This window comes from Candida dubliniensis, chromosome 5 (assembly GCF_000026945.1).
Source record: "Candida dubliniensis CD36 chromosome 5, complete sequence".
Classification (NCBI taxonomy): domain Eukaryota; kingdom Fungi; phylum Ascomycota; class Pichiomycetes; order Serinales; family Debaryomycetaceae; genus Candida; species Candida dubliniensis.
In genome coordinates, this window is record NC_012864.1 from 732,753 (window position 1) to 757,548 (window position 24,796).

The window sequence follows — 24,796 nt, forward strand, 5'->3', positions numbered from 1 at the left end:
CGTAGTGTTTACACGATAAAACTGGATATGGTGGTGGCTTTAAACCCCCCGCCTATCTACAACAACAACAGCCCCCCCTTCCCAAAAGTCCGCCATAATTTCCCCTCCTTCTTTTCTCTCCATTCCCCCTCCCGCCTAAACAGAACAAATAATACTTCAAAATAAAATTTACATTAATTAAAATATTATATTTTCTTACAAGTTTCTATAATATTGAACTTATATTATGAGGTAGTTAGATAAACCAGACTTATCTCAGGTCTCTTGGTTACCGGACTACCGAGTAGCATCAGACCACCAGACCAGACCACTAGAGTTGGACACTAATATATATATATATATATATACTCTTATATCTCTGACACCTTGCCATCAACCAATATATAGTTATATAGAAAATACAAGCTATAAAAGAAGAGTAATTACATTACATATATTTTTTCATTTATATATATATATAACATTAGAACATTATATATACACTTATTTCTATAATAAACTATTCATTGTATGTGTGTGTGTATATGTGTACGTATGTGTGTGTGTGTGTGTGTGTGTGTACGTATGTGTGTGTGTGTGTGTAGGGGGGAAGATCAACAGGGTGTGATTTATTTACTATTTCTCCATAACATTCACATATCCACGACGTTTAGGTTTATTTCTTCTACTTCCACCTCCTGTAGTACCTGAACCACCACCAGCACCTTTAGCTCCTAATCTACCATTTGGAATATTATCCTCAGTTAATGATAATAAATCATCTAATCCAGAAACAGTAGCTAAACTACTCTTTGGTCGATTTATTGGTGTAGGTTTACTATTGTTACTCATTCTTGATGGTGGAGCTGATGCTGGAATTGGAGTTGATAATCCTCCTGTTGCAATTGTAGACAGATCGTTTCCTCCTGGAGTTGGAGTTGAATTAGGTGTAACCATTGGAGGTGGTGGTGGTGGTGGAGGACCACCATTACCATTATTATTACCATTATTATTACCAACAGGATTAGGTTTTTTCTTCATTGATGGTGGAGGAGGAGGTGGAAGATTAGCTTGTAATTGTTCTTCTAATGGTTTACTTTTATCTATCCAACGTTTTAATTTTTCATCATAAACAAAAGTATTCTTTTGTCCTAAATGTGCTTTATAAACTTTAGTATCATTATCTTGTTTTTTATTATTTTTACCACCAATACCACCACCACCACCAAATAAATTAAAGAATTTCCCACCACCACTACCGCCACCACCACTACCACTACTATTATTGTTATTCTTGGCCATAGCTTTCTGTTGTTGCTCTTGCTCTTGCTTTCTTCTCAATTCTTGTTCTTTTTCTTTCTGCTTCTGTTTCTGCTGCTGTTTAACTTCTTCATTTTCTTCATCTTCATCTTCTTCCATAATAGGAACATAATCTCCAACAGTATCATCAACAATGGCATATTGTTGATATAATACACTTTGTGATTCCGATAATCTTGAAGAAAATAATCCTCTACTATGACCACCAAATATAGAATTTGGTCTAGTAGTTTCATCAGGTGATCCTGGTATAGGAAATCCATCAAATGCTCCACTTGTTCCTGGTGCTGTTCCTGAAACACTAATAGTACTAATATTTGATAATTTCATATTTGTATTACCTTGATTCAAAATTAATGGTGTCAGATTAACTGATCCTGATCCAATATTTGTATGTCCATATGGTTTATTTATCATACTACTACTACTACTATCATTATTATTATTATTATTATTATTATTAGTAGTAGTATAGTTTATTGATGTATCTGCTACCAAACTACTTTCATCAAAACTATCATCAATATTAGTAATATTCTTAGTTGGAACTCTTTCTGGAACCGCCAATTGTGGTTGTAATGGTGGTGGTATATTTACAGAAGTACCTACACTTTGATTAAATTCTGATGATTGTGATGATTGTTTCATTTGTGGATTAGAATCATTTTGATATCCACCATAAGAAAACATATCAATAGAATCTTCATTACCAACATTATTAGTAACAGATGGTGGTGAAATATCAATTGTGGATTGATTATTATTAACCTCTGATGGTGGTCCATATTTATTTGTTCTTGTTCTTGTTCTTGATCCTGATTTTGATTTTTTGACATTGAGCTTGTCAACACCAGGTGTCAATACTGTAGATGATTTCGTATCATTAATAGCTTCATTATCTGTGGTTGGAGCATATGGATTAGATCTAGAAGATTTTGATTTTCTTGGAGGAGCAATTGGAACTATACTACTTGACTTGTCTGTTTCTTTTTCTGGACTGTGTGAAGTTTCTGATACCATAGGATTATTTAACTCTACTACATCGTCGGTAATGTCTTTAGTAATTGGCGCTTCATTAGTCAGTGATTGTTGTAATCCTCTTAATTCTGGAGATTCCTTAATGGTTTCAGGTTGATCATGATGACCATAATGATGATCATCCCCAAATTCATAACTCTCTTCATTTTTGTTTACTTGACTCGAACCTGTTTGTCCTGCTTGTCCAGTTTGTCCTATTTGTCCAGTTGAGGGAGGCAAAACATTCTCTTGTTCTCCTAAACCAATTGCTGCAATACTATCCCCAGAAATGACACTTGAAATTGAAGGTTGTTTCCCATGAGTCTGAGTCTGAGTCTGAGTCTGAGTCTGTCCACCAAGTGGTATTTGACTAGGAATAGAACCAATTGATGTAGTAGAAAATTGTCCTCCAACACTATTGCTATAAGGATAAACTCGTGTTGCTAATGGAGATCGATCCCTAACTGGTTGTACATGTTGTGGATGTTGTGGTGGTAATGCTGATGGTTGATGCAGTTGATGATGATTACGTGGAGACCTAGATGTATGGCGTGTCACACCCACTGGAGGTGTCGGTGTGGGTGTTGGTGGTGGGAATGGGAGTGGTACAGGTATTGCTGATGCATTGATACTTTGTTGGTGGTTAGAATGGTTAGGAGGATGTTCAGGACCATCAGCACTAGTAACGGCAGACGTTCTTTCTTCAACAAGACTAAGATTATGATGAGATGAATTAGTACTTGGAGCATATTTTTCAAACTTATTCTGTTGTGCTTGACGAGGACTTGATTTAACACTTGGAGAGTATTTATTTACTGATGTCGTAGATGGATGACCAACTAATGGTGGTGGTTGTGGAGTAAACCCAGTTGTTGGTTTTCTTTCAATATAAACTTGATCCAATAATTGTTGCTGTTGTTGTGGTTGTTGTAATTGTGATAGTGGTTGTGGTTGATATGGTGCATGTAATGGCTGTCTAATCATTGAAGGCTGTGAATAATTATGTAGATTCACACTAGAAGCATTTCTCGACACTGAAGGACTGAATTTGTTGAAAACACTACCACTTGCATTGCCACTTGTATTGCCATCATTATTGTTGCCATTTTTCAGTTCATCACCACCAACAATAAATTTATCAATTTGTCCCCAAATCTTATCAAGATTAACTCTACTAATCTTACCCGAGAACCAATTATTTTGATCGTCACCAGATCCAGCTTCAGTTATTCTCATAATCAAATTTTGAAATTCATGAAGTAAATTAGGTGTGACAAAAGGTGATTTATTACCCAAGGTCTTAATACTAGAATTAATATGATCAATATACTTTTGTGATTCATTAATTAATCCATAATCTGCCAAAGTTAATGCATGTTTCAACTTTAACGACAATAAATGTGGGAAATGCATTGTCTTGTGTAAATTTAATGCATATTCATAAACTTCAGTATACATGGAATTATGACCAGATGCCAACACCATAAAATTCTGATGACCAAATGGTAATCCTGCCATAATATAAGCAATCTCACTACCAATAAAATTACCTTGTTTATTCAAAAATTTCCCAAATTCAATTAAAAATTCAATTGCCTTTAATGATCCACAAATTGCAATTGTTGAAATGATTTCTCTCCAATGCAAATTAGCATATTCTCCTTCATTTACAACTGCTGTTAAATCTTCAATAACACTAGAAACATTACCACCAAGAACTTTCAAAATAATTGGCATTATATGTAATACTTTATTGTTTGTTTTAGCAAATGGGAATGTATTTCTAGCATATTCAGCAGCAATCTTGCTAAAGTTTTCCGGACCACTAATAATTAATGCTAATGCCCAATCACCACGAGATACACAATATTCCAATGCTTTTTCTAAATTCCCTGATTGAATTAAAGTGAATACAGTATTGACACCTGAATTATCCAATTTATGAGCATTTGTAGCTCCAATAGTCAACCCAGACGTTGGAAAATTATTAACATCAAAATTGACATTAGGGTTAAGAATCAGACATGCAGATCTTAAAAATTCTTTATTTTTCACATCACCATCATATTTAATCAATTGTAACAAAATATCATTTAAAATAAATTCATCATTTTTCCCTAAACTTCGTAAATAGCCGGATGACAGTTCTAACCATTTTTCAACGTCTTTTTTCTTAGTTTTGTTCTTAGATAAAGGACCAGGGAAAGTGGCATATATATCTTTATCTTTCAATAAATTAGAAATTGGTCCAATATTAATACTTGTTCCTTGATTATACCCTGTATTTGGAATAATCATGGAACAATTGGAATTGATACTAAAACTAAAAATCGGGTACTGTCTGAAAACCAATTGCTCAGGGTTGACAACTTTTGGAGCAGATTTATAGATATTACTTTTTGAGTTGGAAAATCCACGAGCTCTGGCTGGTGGTAAAACCGCAGTTGCTGGTGAAAGGTGTTGTTGTTGTTGTTGTTGTTGTTGTTGTTGCTGGTGCTGCTGTTGTTGTTGACCAATATCGCCACTGGCTACCGTCTCTAATGCAGGAGCATAAGGATTTATTTCTTTGCCTTTACCCCCAACCAATGAACTAGCTCTTGAATGAGATCTGTGGTGAGTCAGTGGGGCATATGGCCCAGCATTAGGAACATATGGACTGTTAATTGATGGCACTTTATTAACATTAGTGTTAATTGAGTTGGATGGTTGACGATTGTGATGAACTGGTGCCGATTGCGATTGACCAATGAGAGGAAATGGCTGCAAGCTAGTAGGTGGTGGTGGAGCAGCAGCAGCAGCAGCAGAAGATTGCAACTGTGGGGAATAATCATTAGTCTTCTGGTTCGGTTGATGTGGTGGAAATGCAAATGAATTTAATTGAGGAGCATAAGCGTTTGAATTTGGGACATTCACATTTGGAGCAGCAATACCGCTTTTATGTACAACAGGGGTTTGCTGTTGTAAGATTGGTGATGTACCAGATTTTGGCATATACGGATTGACAGGAGGCTGTTTGTTGGTTTTCGAAGGTGGGGGTGGTGCTGTATTCTGTTGACTCTGCTGCTGCTGTTGTTTTTGTTGTTGTACCTGCTGATTCAAAACTTGTGGTGAATGAATTTGATTCACCGCCTTAACTGGCGCAGCTGCTCGGCCTGCACGTTTAGGTTTAGGAATTTCTTCTTCGTCTGGAAAATCTTCAAAAAATGATTTCTTTGTAACTTTTAAAATGCTTGCACTAGTTGGAGGTGCCCCTGTAGGTGCTGCTGGTGCCAGTGAGCTAGGTTTTATATCTCTTGCAGGTGGCAAAGTGCTTGTTGAGGAGATAGATGGGATACTCGTTTGTGATACAGATGCTGGACCATATTTGTTTGATGAAGGTGCATGTCTAGCAGCCGGTCTTGACTTGTTTACCAATAATGTATCTGGGAAATCATATGCATCATGTTTTTTCTTAGATTGTTCCAAGTTTTTAATAAATTCATTTTTATCAACTCCAGAAACTTGTGGTGGCGCATATACAGATTTCTGATTGGTAGAATGGCTACTAGGAATGTACGAATAGTGGTGTTTTATTGGCTTGGTTTCTGGTAAAGAACTTTCAACTTTTGGCGGTGCCGAACCTTCTTCCAAAAAATCATCATCTAATAATAAATCGTCATCTAAATCTAAAGCTGCTAATTTATCCTCTGCATTAACAGTTGTGGCTGATGATAGCTTCACTTCTTCCTGCTGTTGATGTTCCTTTGGATTTAATTCTTCAAGGAAATTCGTATCATCGTCACCAAATAAATCTAAATTGGCCGATCCAGTAGCTACAACTGCTTCAGAAATTGGATCATTTGACTTTGCATCTGTAACGTGAGGTTGTGATTGTTGAAGAAAACCAAGATCTTCGCCATCTTTGTTTGCAGAGCCAACAAAAAGATCTTCAAGTTTTTGATTTGTCTCGGATGCGTTTTGCTCCAAATTATCTTTAGAAATGCTTTCAAAGAAATCGCCTTCATTTGATTCGGTGAATAATTGATCTAATTTGGAGCTATTGTGCGACTGTTCAGCATTTGGTGCAGTTGCTTCAGATTCATCAATATGATTAATCTGTTCTGTCGGTAAAGTCTTGGCCCCAGGTGATTGATTAGCGACGCCAGGTATATCTTCGACAATTGATTGTTCTTTCTCCACTATTGATTTTTCTTCAGTTAATTCCAGCTCACTAGAAATACCAACAGCTTTATTCGTTGACTCTTGATCATGATGAATAACATCTGTTTCGTTAGTTAGACTTTCAACAACAGGATCTTCTTCTTTGCTGTCAATGGGAATTGTTGCTGTCTGGGGTTGTAAATCTTGACGTTGTTCAGAAACTGGCTCTACCGGTACCTCTATATTTTCTTCTGATTTTATTTCAACACTGTTGAGACCATCTTGATTGTGATTACTGAAGAAATCATCATCATGGGTGCTACTACCGAACAAATCATCAATCACATTTTCTTGTTGTGGTTGTTGCAGCAGTATTTGCTCTTGTTCAAGCGGTATTTCTTGTGGCAGTTCCTCTTCATTTGGTTTATGAACGGTTTCTACACCATCATCGGTCACAATCACTGGTTGATCTGGTTGATCTGGTTGATCTGGTTGATCTGGGTGTTGTATATTGGAGAAAAAATCGTCCTGTTGATTCGATGTGTTTTGATCGTCATCACCAAACAAATCATGGCTGTCATTAGTCACAGTCTTGTCATTAGTTACTTGCAGTGCCAGTTCCTGACTTTCAAGGATATTTTCATTACTTGATTCTGACATCGTTGTAGGAAATGGGTTTTCACGCAATTAAAATGAATAAAGAGAAAAAAATAATAATATTGAATTGAACAAATTTAATAAAACTCAGTTCAAACAGTTATAATAAACAATAAACTAATTTGTCTATGATGGAAATTCAATGATGTTGTGAGGATAGGTTTATTGTGGGAAACGTTGGGGGGATAGTGTATTGATTGGAAAAAGTTCTGGACAACAAATGCTGGAAAAAAAAAAAAAAAAAAAAAAAAAAGAAAATAGTAAGCGGTGTTCACTAAGTAAAAATTAGTAGTAGTGGACGCGACAAAAAAAAATGATAGTAGTGTGAATTAGTTGGCGAACAAAAGTTTTATACGAAGGTCGTGTTTGTCTTTTCATTTTGCTGATTGCTTGATCCATGTACTAGCCAACATCACTTGCAATGCTAAGGTTAAACATTATATTGGAGATGTACCAAGAAGTTATGAAATTTTTGGCCGTTTGGTGCTACAATTGAATGAAATTGCTAATTAAAATAGAAAGTGCATTAGTTGATTGCACTTTTTTATACACATTTGGATGAAAAAGTGCTGCAAGATGGATTGGTTGATATCTATCAAACAGAAACATTATGGAGTTCTTTTATTGTTTGTACACCAGAACTACACAAGTAAGCTAAGATTTACTTTATTGCCTTGTTCAAGGATATACTCCAAATAAAATTTTGATTACAAACCTACCAGTTTTAGAGCAACACTTTCAAAGTCATATCTAACCTTGAAATACTCCCAGTGCCATCAGAATAAAATAAAAACGGGATCAAGTTGATACTTCAAATTGAGGCAGGAACACTACAGGAATATCTGTTCAATTATCCACGGCTACAAGAGTTCACTAAATGAACAGATACTTTTGCATCGTGTTAAAATGACTATCTGTAAATCTTGTTTATTATTTTAGTGTTTATTTTATTTTTGTCACGTAAAAGACTATTGAAATTTTGTGTTTGATGCCAATTTGAAAAACACCACTAAGAAGAGAAGAATCTATCGGTAAGTATTACCAATTATAATAAACCTGTTATTATTCCAAACACAAACTAAACCCGAGAAACTGTCAGTGCTTTTTGCTCGTTCCCCAAAGCTGATATAATAATCCGCATATATATTTAGACGCGACCAAGTTTCTTAAGGTAATTTTGTTACTGAAATCATAATCATTAGCGACTAAATCGGGTCAATTGTCAGTGCTGCCATCATAAAACCATTGAAAAACAAGAGAGTCTTTACAAAAGTGTTGGATGGTGGAGATGGTTTTAGTGTCGCGCAGACCCAAAAAGAAGAAGGACAAAGAGCCGAAAAATTCGCGTCACTGCATCAGGCCAATTACGCTTTGCCTTTCACATGTTCTTGTAGGCGACGAATACACATACTTGATTTTTAAACCAGAGTAAATAAGTTGAGAAAAGACAAACCACTCATCTTACGAATTGGCATTAACTAAGAAAAAAATCAGAAGCACATTTACGGTTTTTTCATGCTTGTCCCTTGACACATTTTTAGTAAAATCTTCTTGGTTTTCATATATTGAAGGAGTCACAGTACGAGCCAAGAAAATTAATAATGACACCAAGGTGTTTAGATATAGATTAATAATGCTAAGGAAAAAGTGGCTTAGGTTACTTGCATTGGATTCAAAGCTATGCAATCTGGTATTCTTCGAAGATATTGCCTGGGAGCTACCATCCAATCTATATACCCAAACCCAACGGTTAAACTATTGATGAGGATGTCAAATCAAGTTTAACTTTAGTGCACTATGTTAATATGACTAAAGGTAATAGATTGTACATAACTATTTAGTCAACTTACACAATTGTTCTATAAGAGCAAAATAATCCAAAAAAAAAAAAAATACAAGCTATAAAATTATTATTATCATTATCGTCAAAGTCAAAATAATAACAAAGACTCCACAAGAAAAGATGATAATAGCCATTTTAATAGATGCTTAAGTGAATGAATATCTCAAATTTTTCTTTCTTTTTTTCATATATCGTAAAGTACATAACCATCTTTGTGGTAAATGCTAGACAATAGACCATCACCAACAAAGACTATATATTGGATTTACACGGTCGATATTGTTTTATTCTCCTTCTTTGTTTACATATTTCAACGTATTGAGAAGGAAGAAAGAGATTGAAATACGCTCAAGTCATCGCCAAATACTAATAAAAAAACAACAACAATAGGGAAACTTTCAATTATTAAAATATCACAAACAAACTTTTGTGCTTTTTATCAATGCAAATAGAGATATTGTTGAGTACTCTATCAATAATATATATGGGATACAAAGAAGAATACAATTTAGTTCTTTGTCCTTTGGTTGTATTGTTGTATAAAATATCTTTCACAAATTGCTTATTATTTATTTGAGTTTCTCAAATGCTTATTATAATTTATTGATTACTTATTTACTCATGTTAAACTTTTTTGTTCATTTTCATTTTCATTTTCATCTTCATCTTCAATTTCAATTTCGTGTTTAATATATATATTGTACCGGGAGTATAATAATCATCGTTAATCTCAATTCCACGAGTTTATTCTCTCTCCTTTTTATTTTTTTTTTTTTCTTTTCTTTCCTCTTCCCTTCCATATATCAATCAACAACATCAAGCAAGTTCTAATTCATTCATTCCTTATACTTAATTACTTTCTTCAAATAGATTATTAGACTTACTTTCTCAAAGTTTAATTCGTTTAAAGTTGTTGTCGTACCATTATATCCCCATAAACAAGAGGGCAAATTAATTGTTATTTGAGGCAGACAACCACATTACAAGAATAAAACAAAAATAACCAAAAAAAAAAAAAAAACTTAATCAACTTGATATTATTGTTGTTGTTATTATCCAATAATTAATTGAATCATCCACTCCCATCATATTCTTTTAAGAGTAGAGTTTGGATAAGTATATTAAAAGAACAGACTAACCCCAAAACAACCACAGACGGCAACACTTCTTCATCGTGTTTAGCGGCAACCAATAAAATATTACAAACTGCACGACTCCACAAATACCGCGATTGTCACACAAATAGCAATAATAATACCACCACCAAACACCAACATTTAAAACATACCACACGTTTAACACAATTTGGTTTTTTTTTTTTTTTTTTTAGCAACTATCTGCACTTGCACTTTTAGCATTTTTTTTGTTACATTTTAGTATTTGTCATACCTTTTTTGACATTTCTAACAAGAGTTTTTTTTTAGACTACACATATATATATCATCTCAGTTCAACAATTTCTTCATATAAATAGGAAGAGAGTGACTACAACAACTATTTATCCACACGTTGCATTTATTTAGTCTTTTATATTTTAGTGAGTGATTTTTTTTTACCATTTTCCGATTAGGGTTTGATTTCCAATTATCATCTGTCAGACCCAAAACAATTTATTGTTGAGTATTTTATTGTTATCACGGGAAGATTGTCATTTATCAACCAAAAAAAAAAAAGATTAACAATTCCCTTTTTTTTTCATTCCTTTTTCAAATACCTCAATCCATTATTAATCTGATTGATTAATTGGGCTTATTTCATTTTGCAATAGCCCAAGCCCACGCCCCTTTGTGATAGTAATAGTTGCTACTACAGGTTGACTCCTTAGGCACCAGTTTTTTTTTTGTTTGTTTGCTAGGCTTAGTCGGCATACCAGCCGTCCCACTTATCGTCGCATCATTTTTTTTTGTTTGCTCGTACACCAACTATAACTCGTCATCAGATTTGGTATCATTTTATAGGAGTGAGCATCATTCATTTTTTTTTTTTTTGCTTTTCCTTATTTTCCACTCCGCAAAATTTCATTGGAATTATTAATAACACATTTTATTTCCCGTTCTTTTTTTTTTTTTTTTTTCCAGTTCATTCCCTCCCCAACTTTCATATCTTATTAGATTGAGAGGATTAGTAATAGTGGTATTTCATTTGTTACTATTATAATGACAACCAAACTGCGAAACCAACCGTTATCGTTAAATACAAACCAATCGAGCACCGGCGCTGGCACTGGTGCTAATTCGATACCTCCAGGTACTGCTATCACTGACAATAACCAATCCTTTTTATTACCAGGCTTAGCATCACCACCCACTATTTCAAATAGTCCAATATTCCAGAATCCAGCACCACATTCTAATAGAAAAATGGATTTAAGTATAGAAGTACCATCACATCAGTTTGAAACTAATGAACAAACCACCACTCCTATCGATATTAACATGAACATGCTCAAATACTATGAAATATTACAACTTCCCACACCAATTTTCAACACGGGGTCGTTTGCTAATTATAACCAACCATTATCATCATTGTCATCTAACTCTTCAAATGCATCAATATCAATGTCACCACCTGCATTCAGACTGATTTCCCGAGTTTGCAGTTTAAAGCAACCTAAAAGATATGTTTCTGAACCGATACCTATTTCTAGTTCGACGAGTGAAAATAAGGTCACCACTTCTCCAATTACACCATCTTCATCACCTCCAACATTACAACAAGAAGAGATTGCAAAGAAAGAAAAACAAAAGACATTTTATTCTAAACGATTGGGATTGTCTTTTAATTTTGTTGAAGAAATTGGTAAAGGAAATTTTAGTCATGTTGTATTAGCAAAAACCAATATTTATCATAATGATAGCAATGGAAACAGTGTCAGCAATAACAACCATAACCAAGATGTTGTTGATTTGGCAGTTGCTGTGAAAATTATATCTGTGCCGATGGAATCGAAACAACAGGTTCACAATTTCAAGTCATTTATTCGTCGTGAATTGAATATTTTATACCATATTTCTCACCATCCCTGTATTACTTCATTGATTGATTACGAAATATCTTTAGACATTCCTATCGAACAAATTGAATCAGACGTGATAATTGATGACGACGAAATATACCAGAAAAATTCACCCCAGAATTTGAGCATGCAGCCCCATTCCGACATTGATAAATCAAGTTCTCCTGACCAATTTATATTTATGAATTATTGTAATGGAGGGAACTTGCTTCATTTCTTACAAAAAAACAACAGCAAACATCATTATCTTCATCATCACCATCACCATCATCATCACCACAACCATCAACAAGATCACCACGATACCATACATTACTGGCAATTCTTGAAGCGAATAGTGTGTGAATTAATTGCCACCACCGCGTTTCTTCATAAAAATCTTGTAATCCACCGTGATTTGAAACTAGAAAATATTCTTTTGTTGCATGATTTTGAGTCGTTGGTGTCTTTATCGTCATCAGTATCATTTGATGAATTATTAATGTCTAATGCTATTAGCAATTTGAGTGATTTTGGATTGTCAAAAAAATTATCGACTCAAGATCAATTGTTAAGTACAAGATGTGGGTCCCAAGATTACATTGCACCCGAGATATTGATGGGATTGAAATATAATGGTAAATTAACAGATACCTGGTCAATTGGGGTTATTATTTACTCAATTTTAGAGAACCGATTACCATTCGATATTCCACCACCCCCACCATCATCATCAGCAACGCCACATTACAATTCTTCAACCTCTCCTAATAAAGGATCCCCTACAGTCATAAAAAGAAGAAGATCGAAAACCAACAGTACAGCTTATAGAATTGCTATGATTGATTGGGAATGGTCCAAATTAGACAATGCCAATATAGAACATTATCAAGAGAGTGTGAAGGACAATGGGAATGATACAATTCCAACCGAAGTGTTGACAATTTGGAAACAATTGAAATCAGTAGTTGATACTGTCTTATTTAGAAAAGAGAAGAGAATTAATGTTGAGCAAATGTTGCAATTGGATGAGTTTAAATGGATTACAGATTGTTTACCTGATTTCATTGTTAATGTGTAAGAGAAAGTATTGGAAAAGAGAATTTGCATAAAAAGGGCTACCAAATGAATCTGGCTTGTAACACATTTTTATCTTATTATCGTTGCTTACCCGTCATTCATTTTTATTTCATTCGTTATTAGCTTTTTTTTAAGAAAAAGAGAGAAACAAACGATAATTGTATTATTATTATTATTCGATCATTTAGAGAAATAAAAAAAAGAGTATTACTGGCTGTGTGTTTGAGTTTATTTTATTCATGTAATTTTTTTGAAAAAATTGAAGAGTTATAGATTGTTTTGATGATGATGCTTTTTTTTTTTTTTTTTGAATATTGTTTTATTATATATAGAGAAAAGAAAACTACGATACTAGAAGCAGAACTTAGAATATGTAGATATTTCAATAGATTGAGTATTGCACTGTTAAGGTCAACGAAATAGAGTTAAAAAAAAGTGTATTGTAATTAACATGTTAGTAGTATAGGTTGGGGTCACTATTGAACAAGTCGGAGACATATTTCCACACCAGAAATGTCGTGTACACGTGAACAACAACCAGTAGAGAGAGAGAGAGAGACGACATTTATTGTTGTTAGTAGAAAAAAAAATTTTTGAAGGTTTGGAAAATTTGGAGACCGATTGGTAATTCCATTTTTTGTTTGTCAATTGGTGTGCTTCTTTAATAGGGTATAACAACCTAACAACAACAATAACGTTTACATCTAATCAATCAATACAAACCAATCTACACACACACACACATATATATATATATCTTTTGTGATTAATTCTTTTTCTTGTTTTTTATTTGTTAGTTTTACTCCAGCAAGCGAAACATTAAAAGAAGAAGGATTAGCCAGCTCAATCAATACTGTTATACACTCGAACTATAGCCCTTTCCAATCATATATACACATCTCATTCATTCATTTATACATTTGGTTTTAATTCTTATATTTTTTTTTTCCATATTTATCTTGTACCTACTACTATTGTTATTATTATTATTATTAGTTTTTATTGTCATTATAGATTTCATCAATTATACCAATGAATACTCAAGATCAATCATCAATGCCCAACGGCAAACAACAGCATGAAGTGGCAGAATTGTCATCTCCACCGGAAATACCTCATATCACTGCCAATATGATTCCATTATCAAATATAATCAAATATTATACCCAAGAGGCATACAAACAATTAACTACTGCCATTGAGAATTTATCAATGAATGTAAATGAAGAATCAGATATCAAACGTAAAAAATATTTCTTGAATGTTATTATTAATTTACGACAAGATTTCATCAAAGTTTATACATTGATTAAATGGGCAAGTATATCTAAAGATGTTTCCAAATTTATTGATTTGTTGAATTGGTTCAGAATGCAAGAATTTCATTTTGAAAATTTGTTGTTTCAATTAAATGCATTAACTGGGTATAATGCAGCAAAATTACCTAATAGTGATATTGTAACGGCATTAGAGGTTCTATATCATGGAAGACCAAAATTACCTTCTTATAATTATATTAAATCTGATAATTTGAGCCCTCAAAAAATATTAGAGACTTTAAATGATTTGAATTTGGTATTAATGACAAGATTCGCACTTATGGATAATATACCTAAACGATTTGATTATGAAATTAAGGATGGACGAGCCTATATTAGAGTTAGCAATGAATTCGAAGTAAGCATTACTGTAGGTAATGATTTGATTGTTGAAAACCCTGAAGAGTATTATAAATCGCCGTTTTATTTTATTGATTTCAAGTTTTTGTTTGGGGCCAATCCAGAATCTGGGTTGATTACTTTTAATGATGATAAAATTTCAACTAAATTACCAACAAGCCTGCATAAAAAATTGGAGAAAATAGTGAATCAAACATTATTGACCCGAGGATTGCAAGGATTATATGAATTATTACATAAATATTCCAACTCATTTAAAATCTATCTCCTTGCGAAACAATTTCAAACTTTATTAATTAATTCTCGATGGAGAGGTAATTTCCAAATTAATTATCAAACTAATAAATCTTTAATTGTTATAAACTATTGGTCACAACATTATTTATCGAGAAACTGGAAATCATTTATTGAACTAGGTATAGATTCTAATTCTAATTTAAACTATCGTTGGTTTAAGAATGGTGAATATTGTTTTGGTGATCAAGGAAATAATGAATTAGATAAAATTTTCCATCTTCAAAGAAGAAATAGCAACAATGGTTTGACGGGATCTGCCAGTATCAATATAAATGGCTCCATGATTGCCACCATGGGGAGATCAGCAGAATTGTCAAATGAAATAGCTACAGTGGATGATAATGGTAATGACAATGACGATACTACTACTAATAATGGTGACACTGAAAATGAAGATTTAAATGTTGATTTAATTTTAAATGTTGTAGTTAATCAACATGCCAAATCCATAATGTCAGCGATTTATTCACAATTGTTGACTCGATTTTCTGAAACCGATGTCTCAATGGTTAGTCCGCATCAATTATTATTGCAAATATCTCCCAAGAAATCCACAGTTTTCGCAATAAATCCTTTAACGGGATTTTTCTATTTTATTGACCCAACTCCAATTCAAACCTATATCACCAAAAAAGTTAATTTGCCTCCACCATCACAGGTCAGCAATAAACAATTATTCATACCAGAAAGTAATATGGTCAGCTACGTAATTGATCAAATCATTCAATTGAGATTAGAGGTTTTCAATAAGGAGGTCAATACTAAATTGGCCACAACAGCGTGGATCAACAATGGAATCATAAAATTAAATGACCATGAATTGAGTAAATTAACTCAATTTTTAATCCAAAATGATGAATCTAACAATGATGAAGACGATATAAGTGGCACAAGACTTGACTCAGTACTTCAAAGTTTTAAGCTTCAATTTTATCGTCGTAAGAATTGGCCAAGCTCGTGGTTTTTGATTAATATGATTAGTGGTGTTACCACTAAAAGTTTTTGGTGGGTAGCAAGAATTAAATCAATCAATGGAGATTGGAAGATCCAATGGGCACAAATTATTAAATTTCATGGTGAAAATAATGCTAAGCAAGAATTGCCACCAAATGAAGGCAAAATATTCGTCAAACCAAGAAGAACTGTTGATTGCAGTATTGATTCTGAACAATTGAACTATGAATTTTTCAAAACATTATCTACATTGTCGTCCAATTTGATTCTTGACCATATGATATTAGAAGAATTGCAAGTAAGAAATATCAGATTTATCAAACTTGATTGGGAAACTATTGATGATAACAAGATTTTCCTGAGGTTCAAGCAAAACCATGATATATCGTTGAAAAGGAAAAGTTCCAGCAATATTAATATTGATGTTAATGTTGATATTGCTGATAGTAGTAATAGCACTACCAATGGCAAACATATTCGTGGACCTAAATTAAAGTATGAATCAATGTTTTTGATTTACAATGATAAATTATTACCAATTTACAATTCAGCAACAATTTTATTCTTAAAAATTGAACTTGTTGAATCAAATAAAATGTATTTAAAATTATTTGGTAATTTACGAAATTTACAGATCAAAAACTCATCGGAAGATATACATAAATTACATTTAAACATTGATGAAGCCAATCAATACTTTGAGATTGATAATACTGTTGATTTATCAACTGTTATTAATGAACCAAAAACATTATTGTTGAACTTAATTTTCAATACATTGAATAAATTGAATTCATTAATCAAAATATTGGATCAATTGAACAAGAGCAATGTTGAGGTATTGGATAATTCTATGGATAATATTACTATCAAAATCAAGGACAGCTATAATGATAATAATGATAAATTGATTGTTATAAAATTACCAGAGCAAGCTACTGATCCAATTCAACTATTGATGAAAAACACCACTACCGATAAAATCGATTTGAAGAAAAATAATATTTTAGAATTTGAATCGATATTGAAATTTTTGAATGAATATTTACAGGAAAGTAAACTGAAAAATAACAGTCATCACCAAATTAGTATAATAAAAATAATTCAGTACTTGACAGAGATTAATCCAATTTTACAATCAACAAAACTAATTAATGAACAATTAGCAGAACTTAAACGGAAAAACAACAACAACAACAACAATGACAATGACAAAAGCAATAAGAGTAATATTGGTAAATTGTCCAACGGGTTATATAAATTATATTTCAATTTAAACATTATTAGTTTGACTCATTTACAATTGATATTTTTTATGAATTCAAATATTGTTTCAAATCTGAAAAAGATTCAAAAGGATAAAATTTTGATTAATTTGAATTTAATTAAATTTAATAGATTTTCTCAACCAAATGGTAATTTGAATGATGATAATAATACTAATAGTAATTGTCATTTAATTAGAATTTCATTTAAAAATAGTTTGATAAAGGAAAATTTGAAATTTAAAAAATTATTTGAAATTATTTTCAAAAATATTAATGAATTATTAATCACCAAGTCCAAACAAATAAAATCATTACATCAAACTAACAACAAACAACAGTCACAACAATCACAGCAACAGGGGAATAATGAAAATACAATAGTTAAAAAAGAATCACAATCAATTGAAGATGATTTACTTGATTTTGGAGAATATGATAATGATAACAAGTCTCAACAACAACAACAACAACAAAATGAAAAAGATCAATTATCTAATAATGAAAAAGAAAATACAAAAGAGAATAAAACTGTTAGACCCGATGATGTATTGATTAAATTGAATTATGATTATTTATTATCAATGAATAATTTACCATTATTGATAAATCAAATCACTAAAAGTTTTATACAATATTTACAACAACAACAACAAGAGTAAATACAATTATTTTGTCTAATAGATTTAAATAGTTTTTGCATAAATAATCGATATCAAAAAATCAAAAATTAAAGTTTATTCTAATTTGATGTGTTACTAAGTACATTTATACATATATGTGGTATTTATAATCTCACATAAATCCTTCTAATACTCTTAAACATTTTTCTAATCGATCAATACCAATTTCATAACGTTGTTGATCTAATATCATATCTGAAGTTAATCGACTTAATGAATCAATAATTTTTTCAATCAATTGTTTTTCTTTAATGGGGATATTCAATTGATTAAATTCTTCACCAATTATAGTACCATTCATACTTTCTAATAATGATATTAAAGTGGTATAACTAAATGGTTTCAAACCATTTTTTCCTCTTTGAGAATGATGTTTTTTATTACCACCACCACCACTACCACGACCACGATGTTTTTTGCTATTATGATGCCTTTCGGTATCACCAGAAATTTGATTATCTTTAGATGATTTGGTATGTCTACCTGGACGTTTAATGGAATTCTTTACTGATCTTGCTCTTACTAATGGTGGTTGAACAGTAACTGGTTCTCCAGTTATATCATAAAACCCATCATCATCATCATCATCATTATCATCAATATGGTTGTTAGTTGTTCCCCTTTGTTCATATTCTTCATCATCTACTAAATTATTTTTTGACGGCATGATTTCTTCTCCTTCATTAATATTAATATTATCCGGATTTCCATCTGGTGTTTCATATTGTTCTCGTAAGTGCTGTTGTTGCAAATTATTGGAGATTGTTCTTGCTTTAGTAATATTATCTTTAGTGGGACGTGGTGGTAAATTTAATGGCTTGATTGGTGACTTTCTTTTTGATTCATGTCGTGACCACAGTTCATAAGAACTATTTCTTGACGATATTGGAACATTATTATCTAATTCATCAATATCAACTCCATCATGCAACCCTGTCATCAACGCTGGATCAAATTTAGGTGTAATATCATCATCTTCATTATATTCATCTGTACCATTTTTGCGATGAATATTTAAATGATTAGGAGTCACATCTTTAATAAATTTAGTATTGTCATGTTCCACCTTTTCTTCTCCTTCTTGTTTTCCTTCGTCATTCTCATCTTGGCTGGTAAATGAGGTAGCATCCAACATTAATTTTTCCAACCCATCATTAATTTGTATTGATCTTCTTTTATTATCTTCAACATAACTCTTACGACGACTCTGATCTTTTGAACCAGTAGTATTATTACTGATGGAGCTGCTATTAATCATATCGATACTGGAAAAATTGGGGGACATAACAGATGCTGGTCTTCTTGGTGATCTAGCAGGGATTGATCCTTCAATGTTAGTGGTTACAGTTTTATCAGGTTGTTGAGCCTTTAACTCATCTTCCTTACTTGATCTAGTTGGTAATTTCCCCATCAATATTGAACTATCGTCTTCTTCTTCGTCATCGTCATCATCAAAATAACTGCGATTGTGCTTGGAATTATTGCTATTACTAGAATCACCTGCTAATAATTGACTAGTTTCAACCAGTTTAGTATCGGAAACTGTATTATGATCACTGTATTTATTTGATGTAGTTGATGATAAAGATGACTTTTTCCGGTGATGAGTTCTTGATGAAACCATATTATTGTAATTATTATTAGCGTTCATCTGTGATGCATTACCAACGTATTTAATTTTGGAACTACTTGATCGTTTAACTGTCATGGGCACAGCATCATATTCAACAGCTCCTGAGTATGTGGACAACATGGATTCACGTTTCTTATGACCAAATGTTGACACCGACAGATGTGACAAAGCTGGTGATGGTTGATGTGGAGAGTGTGATGATTCTTGTTGCATAATTAAAAACCCTGGTGAGACCATAGACGAAGAAGGTGTTTTCTGTTGTTGCTGTTGTTGTTGTATCGACTGTGAAGATGACTTAGTTTTCCTAACCAAGGGTGTAATTGGAGATTCTAATGAATGTGTCGAAGCGGAAGATGACTCGAGAGAAGGTTTCAAATTTTCTATAATTGGCTCATCTTTCGATGAAAAGTGTGAACTTTTGCTTGGTGATTTGCTATTCCCTCTTTGAGAATTAACTGAAGGTGAATTCGGTTGTCTTGTTCTATTGTTAATAAATAATGAAGAAGAAGAATTGTTAGGCAATTGTGAAAGTTTAATTGACACCGGGATAGCTTCACTACTTGAATTTTTTGAGATGACACTAGGTGGTTGTTGTGGCAGTTGTTGCTGGAGATATTGGTAAGTACTATCTCCTGGATCTTCGTATATGGATGAGCTTTCTGTACGGCGTGATTTAGGTGAAACGTCGTGATTTTGATCAAATGATTCAATATCGGTCAAATTACTTGGAGGTAAGAATGATTCCAGAGTGGGGATGCGATCCATTTGAGCATGTTGGTCTATTGTGGTTGCAGGAGACTGTTCGGAAGTTGTCGGTGAGTTGACTGGTTGTAAATTGGGTTTGGATATTATCTTATTGGTCTTGAACGAACTCATGATACTTTTGGTGTTGTTTATTAAAGGAAACGATTAATAAACTGGTAAAGGAATCAAATAGATATTAATAAATACAAAATTGAAAATAAAATAAAAGTAAATTGTCCTAATACTTGTTAATTAGAATGTTGATACCTGGTGAATGACGAAGAATCGCGATGATTACGACAACACAAGGAAGAAATGGATTTAATGGTCTAATTGAAAATAGTAGCCTCGGTGACAACTAGAAAGAAACGTAGCTGTTGTGAAGTAAACTCAAATAAGGAGAATGTATAGTATATATGGTATGGCAACAGGAAGGGAGCCAAGGAGGGACCAAAAATCTAACTAGTATACTAAAGGTTGTAAAGAATGAAATGTTGTTAAAAATTGAAGATGAAATCTATTTGAAGAGAGGGCAGGACAGGAATTTTAATATTAAGAGGAACCGGAAAGTAGTCTGGTCGATCTTTGAAAGAAAAAAAAAAAGACGAAACAAAAATTTGAAAATTTAAAATTAAAATTCCATTTTATTTGGCTGCCATCCAAAAAGAGAAAGAAGAAGAAGAGGATTTACAACTTGCATAAAGAAATTAGTATTATTAAGAATGAATGGAATGAGATTTAAACAAAGATAAATCTTATAATCAATTGTTTTCCGTATCAGTATTACTACATGGAGAGATAACTCAGGTAAATATACCTAGAATGATAGTCTGGCTCGGTATTGGTAGTAGTCGCTCTTGATAAACCTATTGCCGCTGGTTGTAGCACTCAAAGTGTTAGGATTGGAGAAGAGAGAGGAGAGGAGAGAAGAATAATTTGGAGGTTATGCACATCGTCTTAAATTATTATCTACACACACAAAAAAATTTATTTTGGGATGTTTTGATTTAGTCCGAATCAGGTAATACCTATATCTACATTATCAATTTATCACAGACAAATTTCTCAACAACACACCAACAATAAGGCAAAATGGGCTTAATGGAGAGCATACAGTCAAATGATTGGTGGAGGATAATCAAGTAGTAGCATATGCAAAAGTATTACAAAAGTTAAAATCGGACCACAGGGTGTGTATATACATGTTCCAATTAGCAACCTGTGGTTGCACTATCTATTCTTTGGACATATTCCAACTAATTAATGAGTTATTTCTTAAGCTTCATCAAAGTAAGAATTGAATGGCACTACTACCAATATTCTATTATTATAACCTTGGCATACAACAATCCATTTCCAAACTAGTAAAATTTAGTCATGTAAGGGTTTTTTTAACTAATTTCCTTGTTTTATTGTTTGAATTATTTTCACTCTGCTTGGTTTGATTTATCCAAAAATATAAAAAAGAAATCATTTAGCCATCTCCCTCAATTATTTAAGCTTTAAATGAGGTGGTACTTGTGAAGAGTCAAATACGATTTGTAATCTCATTAGTTGGTGAATACTACAATTCAGTAAAAGTTTCAAAGTTTTTAATTTTGAGCTTGAAATATAAGGTTGGACTAATTAATTGACAAGATATCAATAATCTATTACACATCTTTAATTTATTAAAATATTTCCATTATTGGGATAAAATCAAACGTGTGGTAGAAAGAGAAAGCTTAGGACATTTATATAAATATTCCCTTGGAAGACTAACCAAAAATCTACGGATAGTTTTCAAAGTTGCTAGTATAGTGAAAGCATGGTAGGACTTTAGTATGTCAAAATCAAATAAATTACAACCAACTAATAAAGCAAGAAACAATTTCGTTGAACTGTCTGAAGCTGTTACTAACCTATAATATTAATTTCTAATAATATTATATTTTCTACTACTTTAAACAAAGAGGAAATTGATTGAACCTATAAATTGTGATTGAAGTTTAGCAGAAAACAGTATTTTTGGTATAGAACAAGATTCAATACCGACGAAAACGATTAATAAAGGTATTTGATTTAGTTCTGGTAAGCAAAAAAAACCATTTTCTCCATAGTTAAAGTGCCACTCGATATATCCGTTTTCGACTTGAAGCAACTTAATACTGAATGTTGACATTACAGCTAATGCTAATTCTTGATTATTGTGAAAACCATAAGGTTAAATTGTACACAGGCTGACTACCTTAATATAGTTATTGTGAATACTATTATTGTTATTAATTATTATTGTTATTGTTAAGTTAAAGTGTTAGGTTGAGCTAATTAATGAAAAGCCAACTAACTACCGTATGCTATTGATGCATTAAGGTTAATTCCTATTAGTGATAAAACTGAGAGTGTGTTAGAAAGAGGAAGGTTGGATTATATATACGTGTGAAATCCACTTCAGAGACTAACCACTGGAAATCTATTGATGATTTCTTATATAGTGTTTACCGATTATATTTATAATATGAGTTTGTAGTTGCTAGTATATTGAAAGTACTACCATAGTATGTCAGAATCAGATCAATCACACTCTACTAATAATACAGGAAACACTGATGGCAGAACAAGCTCAAGGAGCTAGGAGTCAACACTGAACATCAATAATCGATTGTAGCTGTTCAGTGCTTATTGTAACATTGCTAGGAAACGATAACAATAATCACAATCATCACAGTATTCACAATGTCAACAGATAATCACATAAAAATAAAAAAACATTAAAATAAAATAAACTTGGACTGAGAGTTAGCATTAGCTATTCAGTTTTAGAGTCTAGTATATTAATTTATTTATGTCACAAGGCTGTTCAAGGTTATGATTAATCTTTTAATAAACTAACAAAAGTATCATTATAGTTTTACATCATATTACATGAGGTTATTTTATCTAGTTAATATTACCAAGTAGTCTAATAAAATGTCATGTATAGCATTATCAATCTCTTGCTATTTATTCTTGCTGTAAAAACCAGTAACAGTACTTCTATGTTGACTTCAAAACCCTTTCCAACATGACAAAAAAAAAAGGCTTGCTAAACTCCCATATTTAATACAACAGTGATTACTCTTTTAGCTCATAAATTATATAAAAATGCAGCAAACATGCTTATATTGATTATTGTAGGAAAATAATAACATGTTCCAGAACTGGATGCTTAAAGGCAATTTGAAGGTTAAGCGCAATTATGTTTTGATGATAATGGGTAATTTTCCCCTTATTATTAATCCCAAATTATTACTACTAAACAAATTACCAACCACAAACACCTCAGTGGCTAATAATGTGTAAATATATAGTAATACAATCATACATTTATAGTATTTGTGGATATAATTTTTCTCAAACTATAAAACAGACAAAAATTTTTGCATCCAAAAAATAATTCCTTTTTTTATTTACTTCTTTTTCTTTTCATCTTTTCATCTTTTCATTTCTATCTATCAATTCATTTTTGATAGTCGATTAATTCCAATAAATTTGTTTCCAAGCTGCTTAAATTGATGATGAGAATCAAATCTATCCATTAATTCATTATTCATTCCATTATTAATTCCTTGATGCTATTGCCGCTAACAGTTATCCTTGATGACCAGATTATTATTACATTTGCTTATGTTCCAATTGATGCTACTTCAATCCAGCTACAATCCTAAATGTGGGTGGTTTCTTGGTCTTGTTGCTATGGTTTTGAAAATCAATTAAGCGTCGTAATGCTACAGTGCTGACACAAACAAGAATGGATCTTTCAATACTATTTGTTGCTTTACAACACGCTTCAACTCGTTTTATTCAAAATACACCGTTTAGTGTGTTTTTTTTAGTCGGCTAGTTATTCTGTGTAGTTCCGTATAGAGCATGTACGATAGTACGTTTTGGGAAATAGGAGATACGATGTTATGAATGGTGCTATTTGGGAAGAAGACGTAGTGAATGATTCACATATGTACAGCTTTCTAGTTCTTCTTTTATTAATCTGTTTTAATCAATTGTGGTGGTAACTCAAATCATGATTTGCTTTGGTGGTTAAAATTTTTTTCTTGTCTATTGCTTCATTTTTTTTTTTGGTTGAAAATTATTATGAAAAACAAACATAATTATAATTACACACCATTTATTTATTTGTTCTTAATATTCAAATAATGATATATATATGTATGTGTATTAACTAATAACCTATTGATACAGTTTCTTCTTATTGGTTTCATGACAACAAATAGCATTATAATTTTTGATATTGAAAGAAATCGATCGATTATTCATTAAATCCACATAAGATATCCCCACAAAAGCAAAAAAAACATGTCAATAAACGCCAATCTAAGTCTATATCATTCATTTTAATCAAATCAAAAACATACATTTTTAGTTCCCACGAAGCTTAAATCCTAAAGAGGATGATATTAATGCATAGCGTTTGTGATCACCTAAAAAACTCCCCAATGATATATTACATCTTTCATTATTATTTACAGTT

At 32.1% G+C, this 24,796-nt stretch overlaps 4 protein-coding genes across 4 annotated transcripts, besides 2 other annotated features; 2 read left to right on the plus strand and 2 right to left on the minus strand. All coding sequences in view use genetic code 12, as the record gives it.

The window, feature by feature from the left end:
* The first annotated feature begins 225 nt into the window (after nucleotides 1-225).
* Nucleotides 226-432: a mobile genetic element.
* Nucleotides 433-615: 183 nt separating this feature from the next.
* On the minus strand, nucleotides 616-7,116 carry CD36_52930 (COPII coat assembly protein, putative; the record flags this gene model as incomplete). Its single annotated transcript, XM_002420548.1, has 1 exon — nucleotides 616-7,116. The coding sequence occupies one exon, from the start codon at nucleotides 7,114-7,116 to the stop codon at nucleotides 616-618; it is 6,501 nt and encodes a 2,166-aa protein (XP_002420593.1).
* A 3,996-nt stretch (nucleotides 7,117-11,112) lies between these two features.
* Nucleotides 11,113-13,035, plus strand: CD36_52940 (serine/threonine-protein kinase, putative; the record flags this gene model as incomplete). Its single annotated transcript, XM_002420549.1, has 1 exon — nucleotides 11,113-13,035. The coding sequence occupies one exon, from the start codon at nucleotides 11,113-11,115 to the stop codon at nucleotides 13,033-13,035; it is 1,923 nt and encodes a 640-aa protein (XP_002420594.1).
* A 1,031-nt stretch (nucleotides 13,036-14,066) lies between these two features.
* CD36_52950 (subunit of the RNA polymerase II mediator complex, putative) lies at nucleotides 14,067-17,891 on the plus strand (the record flags this gene model as incomplete). The annotated part of the gene is made up of 1 exon (XM_002420550.1): nucleotides 14,067-17,891. The coding sequence occupies one exon, from the start codon at nucleotides 14,067-14,069 to the stop codon at nucleotides 17,889-17,891; it is 3,825 nt and encodes a 1,274-aa protein (XP_002420595.1).
* A 133-nt stretch (nucleotides 17,892-18,024) lies between these two features.
* CD36_52960 (conserved hypothetical protein) lies at nucleotides 18,025-20,421 on the minus strand (the record flags this gene model as incomplete). The annotated part of the gene is made up of 1 exon (XM_002420551.1): nucleotides 18,025-20,421. One exon carries the CDS (start codon nucleotides 20,419-20,421, stop codon nucleotides 18,025-18,027), a length of 2,397 nt encoding a protein of 798 aa, XP_002420596.1.
* A 2,020-nt stretch (nucleotides 20,422-22,441) lies between these two features.
* Nucleotides 22,442-22,912: a mobile genetic element.
* Nucleotides 22,913-24,796: the final 1,884 nt, after the last annotated feature.